The 13,471-nt window shown below is 38.6% G+C and overlaps 1 protein-coding gene across 1 annotated transcript in view; it reads right to left on the bottom strand.

The window, feature by feature from the left end:
* The window catches only part of LOC107665052 (centrosome-associated protein 350-like), a 41,077-nt gene that overhangs the window by 17,307 nt on the left and 10,299 nt on the right, over nucleotides 1-13,471 (bottom strand). Inside the window, exons 6-16 of the mRNA XM_016455797.1 lie at nucleotides 12,965-13,121; nucleotides 12,217-12,776; nucleotides 10,764-10,877; nucleotides 9,021-9,143; nucleotides 7,766-7,882; nucleotides 5,764-6,386; nucleotides 4,414-4,538; nucleotides 2,960-3,852; nucleotides 2,065-2,215; nucleotides 1,709-1,854; nucleotides 1,303-1,474 (exon numbers count right to left, since the gene is read on the bottom strand). Coding sequence (XP_016311283.1) covers nucleotides 1,303-1,474; nucleotides 1,709-1,854; nucleotides 2,065-2,215; nucleotides 2,960-3,852; nucleotides 4,414-4,538; nucleotides 5,764-6,386; nucleotides 7,766-7,882; nucleotides 9,021-9,143; nucleotides 10,764-10,877; nucleotides 12,217-12,776; nucleotides 12,965-13,121 — 3,181 coding nt within the window. The remainder of the gene's footprint in view (nucleotides 1-1,302; nucleotides 1,475-1,708; nucleotides 1,855-2,064; nucleotides 2,216-2,959; nucleotides 3,853-4,413; nucleotides 4,539-5,763; nucleotides 6,387-7,765; nucleotides 7,883-9,020; nucleotides 9,144-10,763; nucleotides 10,878-12,216; nucleotides 12,777-12,964; nucleotides 13,122-13,471) is intronic.

Raw genomic sequence — 13,471 nt, 5'->3', positions numbered from 1 at the left:
CCGCTTATTCAAATGTGATTTCAATACCCCGCATATTGATACGGCTCCCTGATGTGCGAAAATTACGGGGTTAAAGCAAAAAAAAATCTTTTGACTGAATTTTTCCTCAGCTAAACCCCATTCCACAGCCATACCCGTCACACAACCAGTTTAACAGCAGTGTTTGTCTTCTTGTAATCAGGAGCGCATTTTCTTTATACCTCTGCAAATGCATTTTTCTAATTTTATTAAATGCATGCAGTGTTTCCGTTTTACGCGCTCCTCCATCTCCACCCCCAATCATTAGTGCCGCTTGTTCGACAGAACATATAGGACAATTTTTACATAGCGCCATAAACAAAAATTATTTAAAATTTAATTCAAGCACTTTCAAGGACCTATGTTTGTTTTCAAGTACTTTCCAGGCCTTGAATCCATATGCCTGAAATTCAAGTACTTTCAAGAAGTGTGGGAACCCTGAATCTAAAAGGTAAACTTTTTAAGCTAAAAATACGAATAAGATTAAAAAATGGTACAAGCTAACAGGATGAGCTGTATGGTGCACACCACTCTACTGTGACCACCAAAACTTCCAATAGTCCAGTATCTCTTAACAATAAGGTCTTTGTGCTACTGTAGCTGGAAATAATGTCCAAGAAGTGCGCTGATGATGGGAGTATCCCTTAAACTTATGTTAATGCAGTTAAAACTCTCTGCTGCTGTATAAACCCATCCAGAGACCACATCTCTGGAAGATACAGCTGAAAACACAGGTAGGCATGAGGGGAATCTGACTCGCAGGCTTCAACAAATGCCACAGGGAGGCTCGAATGTCACACTAGGGGGAAATATCTCATTGGCAATGAGCCTGACCTGCAGCACAGCTAACCTACTGAACAAAAGAACCAGTGTGAACGTGCATGTTGCCTCCCGTCTCGCTTTCTGAAAAACTACAGCAGGCTGAACACTTATACCCTCCACCTGACATATAGCAGAACTAATATTGACATTGGCTCCTCTGGGTTCTAATAATTATGATAAACAGGAACAGCATGGATATTGCGTTTAAAGATATTTCCGTTCTGTGCTCAAAATGTCAGAGTTCATGTCCGGTGACATGCAGACTAGCAGAATGGCAATGAAAGATGACTGTACTAGTAAATCAAAATCAAAGCTTTTCTCTTTTTAAAACTTCAACTATGCCAACGTTAAAAATGCAATGAAGATACATGCAAGAGACTGTTCAGATGCTTTTATTAGACCTACCATTGCTTCAAGGTTTACATGTTATCAGTGTGAGTTAATGTGTTTACCAGGCCTTACCTATGGATGGAGTGGACTGAGACACCCCCCAGTGTGCTGTCTGTGTCCACGCTCCTGTGAGAGCTGCGACTGGATGCTTTCTCTGAGCCGCTCTTCTTAAAACCCTCAGCAGGGAGATCAGAGATTGCAGAGGATGTGTTTCTTTGTCCCTCCAGCAAGCTCCTTTCTGAAGCTGTAGGAATGTACACAGATGAAATTAGGAATGTAATCATGATACAAAAATGTCAGTGTTCACAACCAACATAAGTGAAATTCAGTCAGTATTGCTGATTCTACAAATATACTGGTGTTTATGTACCAGTACTTCTGATATATCCCTATAGGAATGTACACGGAGCACAGAAATGGATTTCACACTGTACTACACGCAAGATCACATGATGTGGACCTCTATAACATATCTGACCTCTCTTGCTGCTTGAGCTGGCTGAGTGTGGAGAGGAGAGGGGTGTAAGAGCTGGTGAATGTTGAGATCTCTCCCCAGCTCTGTTACTGTATGCAGATCTAACACTTAGCACCTCATCTGGAGGACTGAACCGACCGTGGCCATTACTGTGGAGAGAAGGCATCAGAGTATATCCGTATGTATATGAATCTACATGGAGCACGTGAAATCTGAAGGATGGTATGATTATAGAGCAACACTGCCCTCTTCAGGCTGAATACTAGACATTTTGTGTTTACTTCCTTTTTTCCAATTATAAAAATATTTTGAATATACAAGGTAGTGATCTATTGAGCAGTAAAACTATTTTGTTTTACCTGAGCCCATTGGGACTTCTCTTGGATGCTGATTGGCTACTGGCGCGAGAGGAAACAAAGTCTTCCTCGTAGACCATTCCATCCAATGAGCTGGCACCAGACAGAGCAGAGCGGAGAGCCAGAGATCTCTTACCACCCCTTTCTTCAAATGCTACAAAAACAAATATGTTCAATGAAAATGTAAACTTCTGTTCAAAAGTTTGGGGTCAGTAAAATTAGTTTTTTTAAATAAATTAATATTTTTAAGTATTAAGATCATCAAAAGTGTCAGTAGAGATATGTATAATGTTACAAAAGTTTTCTATTTCAAATAAAAAAAAATCCCACAACAATATTAAGAAGCAATGATACTAAGATATTTTCAACATTGATAATGAAAACTGATTCTTGTGAATCAAAACAGCATATTACAATTATTTCTGAAGTATCATTTGAAAGTGAAGACTGGAGTAATGGCAGCTTTAAATTCAGCTTTGCCATCTCAAGATTATATATATATATATATATATATATAAAAGCAGAATGTAGTAAAAAAAATCCAATAATATTGCACAATATTACTTCACTTTTCATTAAATAAATGCTGTTTAGTCTTGTACACATCAGTTAGAATGAGCTGAATAATAAACACATTTAAGCTGTTTCTAGCAAAAAACAAACAACTACTATTTATATATTTTTAAACAAAAACAATTTTCTAAATTATTCTTTAGAAAATATTAATATTATTTGTATGTTTTTATATATTGTTCAAATTTTAAAGTTGTCTAATATTATACTTAAACATTTAAATATTATAGTTTTGACAAAATATGTATAGAAAAATCCTTGTTTGGTCCTGCTATAGTACACAAAGTGAAATAACACAGATCAAATAAGTTTTTGAAGTTCTCACCTTTGCTGTAGCTCATGTTCTTTGTGAATATATTGATAACACTGTGTGGGCTTCCCTTGGCCAGTTCTTCCCATGGTCCATTGCTTCCTTCTTGTACCATATTTGACACATTAAAGGGCAGGTGCTTCTCTGCCTCTTTCTGAAAGCGTGAAATTGGGTTCAAACTGTCTCCATTCAGGTGTGCACTGTATCCTGTGGTTCCCAGTCTTGATTTGGGCAGCTCTTGCAGGTCTTCGTCAGATATACTGCCCTCACTCAGCAGAGGACCCTCACTGATAGAACCTCCGCTGGAGTCCAGCTCAACTTCCTGAACAAAGGGCTTTGGAGGAGAAGGGGTCTTGCGTTTGTTTCTAGAGTTGAGGCCAGAAGGTGCAAGTGTTTGTTTGTTCCCAGTCTCCATCCTCTCCCTAAAGCTGTGCAGGTTGCCCACACCTGGAAGGGCCTGATCATAGGTGCTCTGACCCGCAGCAAGCAGTTTTTCAATCCTCTCAACCAGGTCATCAGAATCTGTCGGATTCTCTCTGACTGGCGGACTGACAGGTTTAGCCCAGCGGTCATCATTAGGGATTAAAAGACCCGTGCCTGTATCCCTGGCACAACCGTAGTTTATTCCGGCACCGGTTAGCTTACGTGCCTCGCTCTCAATACGGCTGGAGAGAGAGGCAGCTGTGGCCTTAAGAGCCTCAATACGACTCATTTTGTGGCCTGTGGTTGAGGGAAACACTGCATGTGCAGTTAGGGACTCTCTGTTAGGTACTGAAGGTTCTGGATCAAGTTCTAACAGCTGAGAGAAGATATGGCCAGAAGGAGGTGCTAGGGAGCTGCTGACCCTCAGAGCAGGACTACACTGGTCAGATTGAAGCCAGGGTGACCCTGCAAAACCCAAACCATTCCTACAGAAACAATACAAGACAACAGATTATTAAAGTACAATAATGACAAAAAAAAAAGACTGCTACATAAAAACATCACTTAACATAAAAAAACGTATAGTAAATATTTTTAATTGAGTCACATATGGCATAAATTTTGTAATCTCACCAAAATAATTAATTAGGAGATTCAGAAGTCAGTTTTAATCCATTTTTAGGAACATCCAGTGTTCACAAACTCAATACGCACAAGACGCCGCCAACTACATGCACTTAAAGGTGGCCATGGAAACCGAAACAGGCTAGCAACAAACACTTCTCACTAAGCACTGAGCTGACGGATTAATCTGTTCTTACAGAACTACTTGAAATAAGAGCATGTCATCTGTGTAAGGGAATACAAATTACTTCCCATTTAGGGAAAGGAGATATTTTGTTAATCTTTTCAGTGCTTAGAACAGATAAATAACAACAAAAAAAAGGTAGCTCTTTGCTTACAGAAGCAGGGTTTTTTAGCAGGAAAACCAAACATTACACTTATGATACAGATGATGTAATGGAATGGGACTCTTTGTGTTTTACCTGGAGAAAGGAGGCTGGCATTGCCCCGTAAGGGACAGATCACTGCTGGAGGTGGCACTTTGAGGTCGATCATGTCTTTTGTTTTCTTTATCAGACTCTCCAGATGGCTGGTATACTGTTCTCGGCTGCAATGTAACAACAAAAACACTTTTAGTGTACTTTATAGTGGTCGATCATTATGGATTTTGTCTAGACACCAGGGTGTCCAATAGTTAATATGATCATGATATTCAGTATATAATGTAGTTATATAAGTTTTTTTTTTTTAAAGAAGTCCCTTATGCTCACCAAGGCTGCATTTATTCATTACAATACAAATACAGTTAAAATAGTAATATTGTAAAATATCGTAATTTAAATTAACTGTTTACTATTTTAATTTATTCCTGTGATGGTAAAGCTGAATTATCAGTTTTACAGTTTTCAGTGTCACATGATCCTATATGATAAATTTATTATTACTAGTGGTCGATTGATATTGTTTTTTTGACAGCCGACGCCGATGCCGATATCTTGGAAAGCAGGGTGGCCGATGGCCGATATAAAGCCGATATCATTTTATTTATTTTAATATTTAAGAAATTTTAAATCATTTGAAAATGGATTAAATAATACACATAAATAAATGTGTAAAATAAACATACTTATACTTTAATGAAAGCAATCGTTATAATACTTTTTTGTATACATTTTAATTCCTTTGTTTAACAGTTCTTTCTGATTATTAGACAGATTTCTGTCCGTATTAGACAGATCTATTAATGACAACAGCGAACAAGGAGAATGTGAACACTGTGTGCGCAGGTGCTGCCGCTCTCAGCGCCATCAAAATAAAAGTCAGGCGTGCCATCAAAATAAAAGTCGAACACATCGGCCAAACAGAAAAACTTATCAGCCGATGCCGATATTTGAAAAATGCCAAATATCGGCTGAGGCGATATATCGGTCGACCACTAATTATTACTAAAGTTGAAAACATTTGTGCTCCTTAATAAAAAAACTTTTGTAAAATTAGGCTTCATTTTCTCATTTGTGATAAATCTTTTTGGTGAATAGAAAGTTCAAAAGAACAGCCTTTATTTGAAACAGAAATCTTTTGTAACATTATAAATGTCTTTACTGTCACTTTTATTGTCACAATCAATTTAATTAAAAAAAAATGAATGATGACAAACTTGCTGGTCTACCTTAAAACTGTGTCAATTTAATATAATTACTTTTCTCATAAATCACTCAAAATATTTGAGCATTTTTATTTAACAATATAATAAAATATAATAGCTGTATTATCTTAAATAATAAGTTCAACAAGATGTTTAACTGCAAAAATGCTGTTCAATAAACGTTTACCTGCTGGACTATGTTTGTTATGGCACCGCCATTGATCTCTTCTCTGAGCTGAGTCTGTTCCAGCAGAAGTTTGGTGTATGTTTCCTGGAGCCGCTTCTTTATTGGACCTTCAGGTGTGACTGGGCCCTTGGTGGCCCCTGCTCGTTGTCTCCTGTAAAGCTCCTGTAGGCGTTTATTCTTGTTCTCTTCTTCCTCCCGCTGAGCCCTCCTCTCCTCTGCTTGCCGTTTTTTCCTTTCTTCTTGTTTTTGAGCAATATACAGTCGCACCGCTTCTGCGTCATAGTGCCGCTTCTTTGCCATGGGATGCTCAGGAGGATCTGCTCTCTTGGTAGTCTTGGCAGGGCTGGCACTACGAGAAACTCTGGTTGAGGCATGGACTTTCGAGCAGGGCGCTTCTGCCCTCCTGCTGCTGTCCTCCTCCAGCTGCAGGTCATCTAGGATGCCACGGATGTCTACTGAGAGAAGGTCTGTGCTGGGAGATTTTCTTCTATCACCCTCTGTTGATCTGGAAGGTCCAGCTGGCTCTTCTGGAAGAACGTGATTGCGAGGTCTTTCTGCACTAGTGGGCCTTGAACGCCGGCTACACTCAAGACGAGGATCAGAGCTGGAACGGGGACCAGGTCCTGCAGGAAAAGACAGAGAGAGGCAAACAGGAAACCAAATTTATATTATTTGACACTTTGTTTTACAAATATTTCAATACGCCAAGAACATGAAAGATATATGAATTCCCACTATATATATATATATATATATATATATATACTTAATGTTTATTAATGTATATAAATAAATAAATACACACACACATACATACATACATACATACATACATACATACATACATACATACATACATACATACATACATACATACATACATACATACATACATACATACATACATACATACATACATACATACATACATACATACATACATACATACATACATACATACATACATACATACATACATACATAATACACACATATATATATATATATATATATATATATATATATAGAGCATAAGTGGTGCCCAGGTGCGCATGCACGACCAAAATAAAAAAAATGTGCTGGGTAAATAATTTTAGTTCACTCATTTGCGCACCGACATGGTTGACAGCTGTTAATACACAATCACCGTTTTAGATCGACAAACTGTAATACTGTATAATATTTCCATTCTAAGAAAAAACTAATCTAGGCTACGCACTGCCGGTTTCAGAGCAAAATGCAAAACAAATTTCTAGGTGCTCTTATGAGAACCAGCTGAGCTTCTTTTGTCCTCATTTGTAAGTCGCTTCTGATAAAATTATCTGCTAAATGATTAAATGTAAAAAAAAATAAAATACATGTTTAAATCGAGCATTTTAAAAAAATACATAAATAAGTCGACAAACAAAACACAACGCTTTTACGTCACAGGCCTTGTATTTATGTCTGAACTGGAAAAACATCCCTTTCAGCAGTTGCTTGCATATAATGTTTAAATCAATACAGCATTGAGCATTTCCGTCTCTGCAGTTCAATAAATCAGTATCAGAGTGGCTGTATAAAGTCTGGGTCCAGCCCTGCGTGTGTGGAGGACAGCAGTACTGTGGAAGGAATCAGGTCGACTTGTGCAGTGAATCAGAAACACCCAGTCGAACTCTATTCATTATGGTCACTGGGCAGCAAAGTTTACCAATGCGGGGAGACTGTCTGAATCTTTATTTATTAATAGACCTGACACTTGGGCTACTAGCTTCTGGAACACTAGTGCTTTGCAACAAATGTAGCCTTTAATAACGGTTGGCAATAAACTAAACTAATTGAAAACACCTCAAGGACATCATTTGGTTGGGCATTCAAAATATGACAAGCCAAAAACCAAATAGCTCGAGATATTTAAGGCAAAATTAATATAGATATTTTAAGTTTTGTTTGTGGTTCGGTTTAACTTTAACGGTCAGCATGGTGACAGGTGCGAAGCCTGGCAAATATATCATCTTCTCACCTGTTCTCATCTGTGTCTCTGAGGACTTCACCCGAGGCTCTCTGTGTAACCGTGGCGGTGGCCCCAGCATCATCTTCACCAGCTTCTGCCCATCTCGCCACGATGACGTGCTGATTGCTATGGAGACAGGTTACGCAGATACCTTGAGACTACAGTTGGTCCATAATTAATTTGTACTTTTTTTTTTTAAACAAGTGTGATTAAGGCAGAAAGGAAAGTATGGCAAAAGTAACTAATAATAAAGAGACAGAATAGCTGCACTGAATCACATTCACACAGATGTTTAATTAAATCAACCCTCCTGGTAAAAATGATCTTTCTCCAGAGAAAACCCCCCGCTCGCATTTAATGATAGCGGGAATGCAAAATGGACTGTATTTAAAAAATGATTCTGGTCTTACTGTGCATGATTAATCTGTGCATGATATTATAAAAAACAAAAATGTTAGCAAGATCAAATTGTAATACATTTCTCACTCTCTGACAATTGACACAAACTGTCAATTCATGTTAATATCTGTTTGCAGCAATGTTGAGAATTCAGTGTGTACTTGAATCGTCTTTTGCATTGCACTCCAAAACATTTGGAATGCATCAAATAAAATATAGTTTGTGCAGCTAGAAGCATATACACTCACATACAAACCTATGTTTTACACCTTCTTGATTGAGTTAAACTAAGAGACACCATGAGAAGTACTAAGTACTATTTCTGAAGTTAGGGGTACACAGGATAAACTAGTTGAGGGGTGGAAGGAGGAGGCCGATTTCACTTTTCCATCCTGTCATGACTAGACTAACACCTCTCCAGCTGTCAGCGAGGCCACAGCGGTTTGAGCTGGGACACATCAAGCATTCCTGCGTCACTGTTGCCGCAGTTATCCTGTTAATCTGCATGCTACACATTCTAGAAATTTCTGTTGGGATAAGAGACTTAGCTTGTGCTTGCAGACGGACATTAACACACACGTCTGTTTCCAAGAATGTCTTGCAGAAAACAGGGCACAGTAAAGCTGGCAGGTCAAGAGAGGCTCACACAGGGCTGCCAGCATGTGTGTGTGTGTTCAGCAGAGCATTTGCACATTTTCAGTTCAGATTGTGATCGTCATATGCAAAACTACAATTAAGCACTGTTATATGTGCATTCAGATGTTGAATTTCAATATCATTTGCTTAAATAAGCTCCAGCTGTTTGCTTGAGAAACACACAGAGTGTAAAAAAGACAGGATGACAAATGACAAAGAGAACTCAGACCTGGTTTAGTATTTGAGTCCGGTGCAGAGGAAGATCTGTGTACTTTCCTAACAGGTTTGGATGGTTTCTTCTCTTTCACCTTTTCTCGCTCTGCAGGCCTCTGCTTTGGTTTTGTGCTCTCTGCTGTGAAGGACAGAGAGAGAAGATTAAATTGGTTGAGGATCAGGATTATTATCATTAACTGAAACTATTAAAAACATTTTATTTGAAATAAAACTGAAATAAAATGTCAACGATAGACGAGAAATTAGAAATGTTACATTGGCAACTAACTGAAAAATGTTTAAGTTGAAGTACTACAATTACTAAGAGGAAATATATGAAACTAAAACTGAAACAAAAATAAGTTAAACCTAAATAGTAATATTTGAATAAAATAAAAACAAAAGCACAATCAAACCCTAAAATGAAACAACTTAAGCATAAAATTAAATGCTAATCCAAAATATAAATAAAAACTATATTAGTATATAAATAATACTAAAATTGCACTGCTGTTCATTACACTACACTCTTAACCATGCATAATGACCACACGACCGCCCATATTTACACATCAATAACTAATCAGTATTCATCAAATTGCCCGTTATAAGAGTAAAACAGGTAAAACTTCAATGATTCAATGAATATTCACAATATAAAATTAAATAGTGTGAATTTTCAAAATTATATAATACACTTGTAATTGCCCTTAAGTGTCCTAAAGACCATCATTAAACTAATTTGACATCTAGTTGGTATGAGCACATTAAGACGGATGATTGATTCATTCTCGTAAATACGTTCAAACTACCCGTTTTAATCTGTTTATGTCAATTAAAAATATGGAACAGACTGATTATGGAAAATGGACATCTAAACCAAAAATTAGATTTTTCTGTGAAGCAAGAATCCTTATATAATTATAAAACAACTAAAATGGACTGCTACAAATGTGTACCATATGGCCTCTTTAATGACAGCAACTCAAATCTATAGTAGGCCAACAGGGAATTAAGCAGCATTGTTATACATATTATAAATGAGCTTGTTCCATAATGCTATTTTAAGGAATGGTTAAGCTAACTGATGCCATCCTTACAAACAACCTTGAAGAAAACTCCTAAGAACAGTCTGGGCTGACATGAAAACTGGTAACTATGGCTGTGGCAGTACGCCTGGAAACTCTGAGCCAATTAGGAGCATGTAAGTCATCGTCCAAGAGCGGTTTGGATTAAGCATACTTTTTGACCATACTTCAATCCGGCAGAAACACATGAATTCTGTAAGTTGTTTCATCTGCTTTGAGTGGCAAGTAAAACGGTGTTTTTGTCCTAATTCCTGTTCATTACTCATGCTTCCTGAGTCAGAGGGCAGTAAAACGCATTTGAGCTCCAAACATAAATGGATAAACATTTTAATTCCATATAAATAAATAAATGCCCAATTCACTACGCTGCAATTAGGCTGAAATCAAGAGGATGACTCAAATGTAAAACATATTTATAGCATCAGTGACTTTAAGATGACAACCAATGAACTGCGCATGATCGAGATACTGTAACATTTTTGTGAGTACCTTAATTACACCACTCACATAGTGTGAATGTGTTGTTTCTTATAGCACAGGCTAAATACTGTGGCTACTCTGTTGTTGTATTGCTGTACTTCTTGTAATGTTTACATAAAGATATTACAATAATGTATACTTTTTTATTATATTATACTACATATTATAACATTCTGGAAAACTATGTATACCTGTAAGCTGTTTTGTCAGGTCTTTGTATATTTCCCTGCTTAAGTTCTGGAAGTCCTCCTCTGCCCACACTTTCCCATCAGGTGTGCGAATCTTAGTCTCACTGGTGTTGAAGCCTAAAAAAACGAGAAAACACAGAAGTGAGCTTCCTCTCATTCGACAACCTCAAAACATTTATCTGATGCTTTTATCCTAACTATTTTCGAGTACAGCTATTACTGGGACGGAGCAACCTATGGTTCAGTGCCTCGCTCAAGCTCAATGGTGAATTCCCTTTCGGGGTTTGAATCTAGGGCTGTGACGGTGGCAGATTTTTACCACCGTGGTGGTAAGGGACCAACTACCACCGGTGGCGCGGTGTTGATATAAATATATATATACAGGCTATATATAATTACTATTATATATATTAGTGGTGCCAAAATTAGCGTGTTAACGCAGGCGATAAATTTTTTCAGTTTAACGCAAAAAAATATTTAATGCAATTAACGCAGGGGCGGGGCTAGGGTTGGCCACCCCACTCACAACTGCTGCTTCTGTCAGTTTTTCTCTTGACAAGAAGTGCATTTATTCAATCGCAGAAAGACTGAGAACGGGAGACGTTTCAGACGCGCGCTCCTTTTCACAATCGGTGCCAGGCACGAGTCAAACGAGAGCGGAAACGGTACTGTGCTCGAAGCACGTGCTCTTCAATTGCACGCACAAAGGCGCCGGCGCGCTGTAGCCTGTATCCTTTCATATCAAAGCGCGAAATAAACTACGTGCATGCAATGCCGTGGTCAGTTAAGTCATGAAGTTACCAAAAAGGCGATTAAAGCTGCCTTAAAACTGTGCATGCATGTAATATATTTTATATGAATCACATTTAAGAACATGTCTCTGAAATGCTTTTCAAAACGGTCCAGGAGCATCCCAGCACTGTCTCACTCATCTAACACACCCGATTTAACTCGTCAGCTCGTGTTTATTTTAGCACTTCAGTCAGTGAATACGCAGCCTGCAAAACACTAAAATAAATATCAAAGAAATAATACAGTTAAACAAGAAAGTAGCCTAAATAAGAAAGTTAAATACACCCTGTCTACAGGACGCGGTGCGACAAAATACTATAAAACTCATTATAATCAGTGATGCTACACTGAATGCGGCACGACATGACAAATCCCCGACAGTAAACTGCCTTGTTCTATTTATGAGGTACTGACAGAGTTCAAATGTCCTGTGTAGATACTAGACAGACTCAACCTGTTGTGACGCGGTGGTGTCGCGTCCAGTGTAGACACGGTTCACTGCTCTGCTACTGTTATTACTCTTGTATACAAAACTTCGTATTATGCTTGTTATAGAGTGCGTGACGTCACGTGCACTACCGCCGGTGGCAGTAGACAACCGCGTCACGGCGACCGTCACTGCCCTATTTGAATTTGCTACCTTTCCTCTCTGTAGTCAACTTACCTTTGTAAATGGGCGCTGGAGGGGCTGGGGCCACTTTCCGAACTTTAGCAGTAGGTACTGTGGTACTATGTGCTGCCGCTCCAATACCCACAGGTTGCTCCAAGTATCCCAGCAGCTTGTTTCTTTCTTCTGTCTCCTCCAAATGTTCCCTCTGTCTGCGGATTCTCTCTTTCAGCTTTTCCAGCTTTTCATCAGGTTGCCGACGCCGCATGTTCTGCAGCCATAGGGAAGCTGTGACTGAACCGGTGATGGATGTCAGGGAAGTCTGGGATGTCTCGGCCTGTAAATGTGTTCTGGGGATGACCTCTAACCCTAGTGGGGCTTGGTCAGGTTGGTGAATGGCGTTGAGAGCAGACAGGTCATTGAGGTAGCGTACAGATGTGCTGTCTACAGCTGAGGAGCGTGGGCTGTCCAGGTCAGCAGTCTGCATGTCTCGGGTGTCACGCTGATAAACCAGCTGGCTTAGAGCAAAGTCAGCCTGAGGGACGCCCACCTCTGTCGGTAACGAATGGACTTCTGGTTGAGAGTGAGTCTGGGACACTGGCAGCGGAGATGCTTCCCTATATTAAAAAACAACAACAACAACAACAACAACAAAAAAGACAAATCAGTTTAAAAATAAAATGTCAGTTTAAAGTGAAGAGCATAAGAGGATTTCCAAGAACAAATCCTATAATCATTATTATTGCAGTTTCTGGTTGCAAGTAAACACTTCAGCTTTAACTTATTAATTCTTTGCAGCTTTAACCTGTATGAAACGAGTGGTTCTCTGAACTCCACTGCACTGAGTTTCCTGGCGTTGCTGTCCAGAGTGCTATTCCTCAAGGGACTACGGGAACTTTTGTCTGGACTGCGTCGACTCCGTGTTCTGGACTTGGATCCACTTTCCTCTGCATGACGCCCATCTGTAGTAAATACATGGAAAACACGTAAACAATGGAAGAGGCAGAACTCAGTGTTGTACTATTCCTAATTTTATTTATATATATACACACACACACACACACACACACACACACACACACATATATACAGTGGGTACGGAAAGTATTCAGACGCCCTTAAATTTTTCACTCTTTGTTATATTGCAGCCATTTGCTAAAATCATTTAAGTTAATTTTTTTTCCTCATTAATGTACACACAGCACCCCATATTGACAGAAAAACACAGAATTGTTGACATTTTTGCAGATTTATTAAAAAAGAAAAACTGAAATATCACATTGTCCTAAGTATTCAGACCCTTTGCTGTGAC

This window comes from Sinocyclocheilus anshuiensis, unplaced genomic scaffold (assembly GCF_001515605.1).
Source record: "Sinocyclocheilus anshuiensis isolate Anshui unplaced genomic scaffold, SAMN03320099.WGS_v1.1 scaffold555, whole genome shotgun sequence".
Taxonomy (NCBI): domain Eukaryota; kingdom Metazoa; phylum Chordata; class Actinopteri; order Cypriniformes; family Cyprinidae; genus Sinocyclocheilus; species Sinocyclocheilus anshuiensis.
This window is presented reverse-complemented; position numbering and strand designations above follow the sequence as displayed.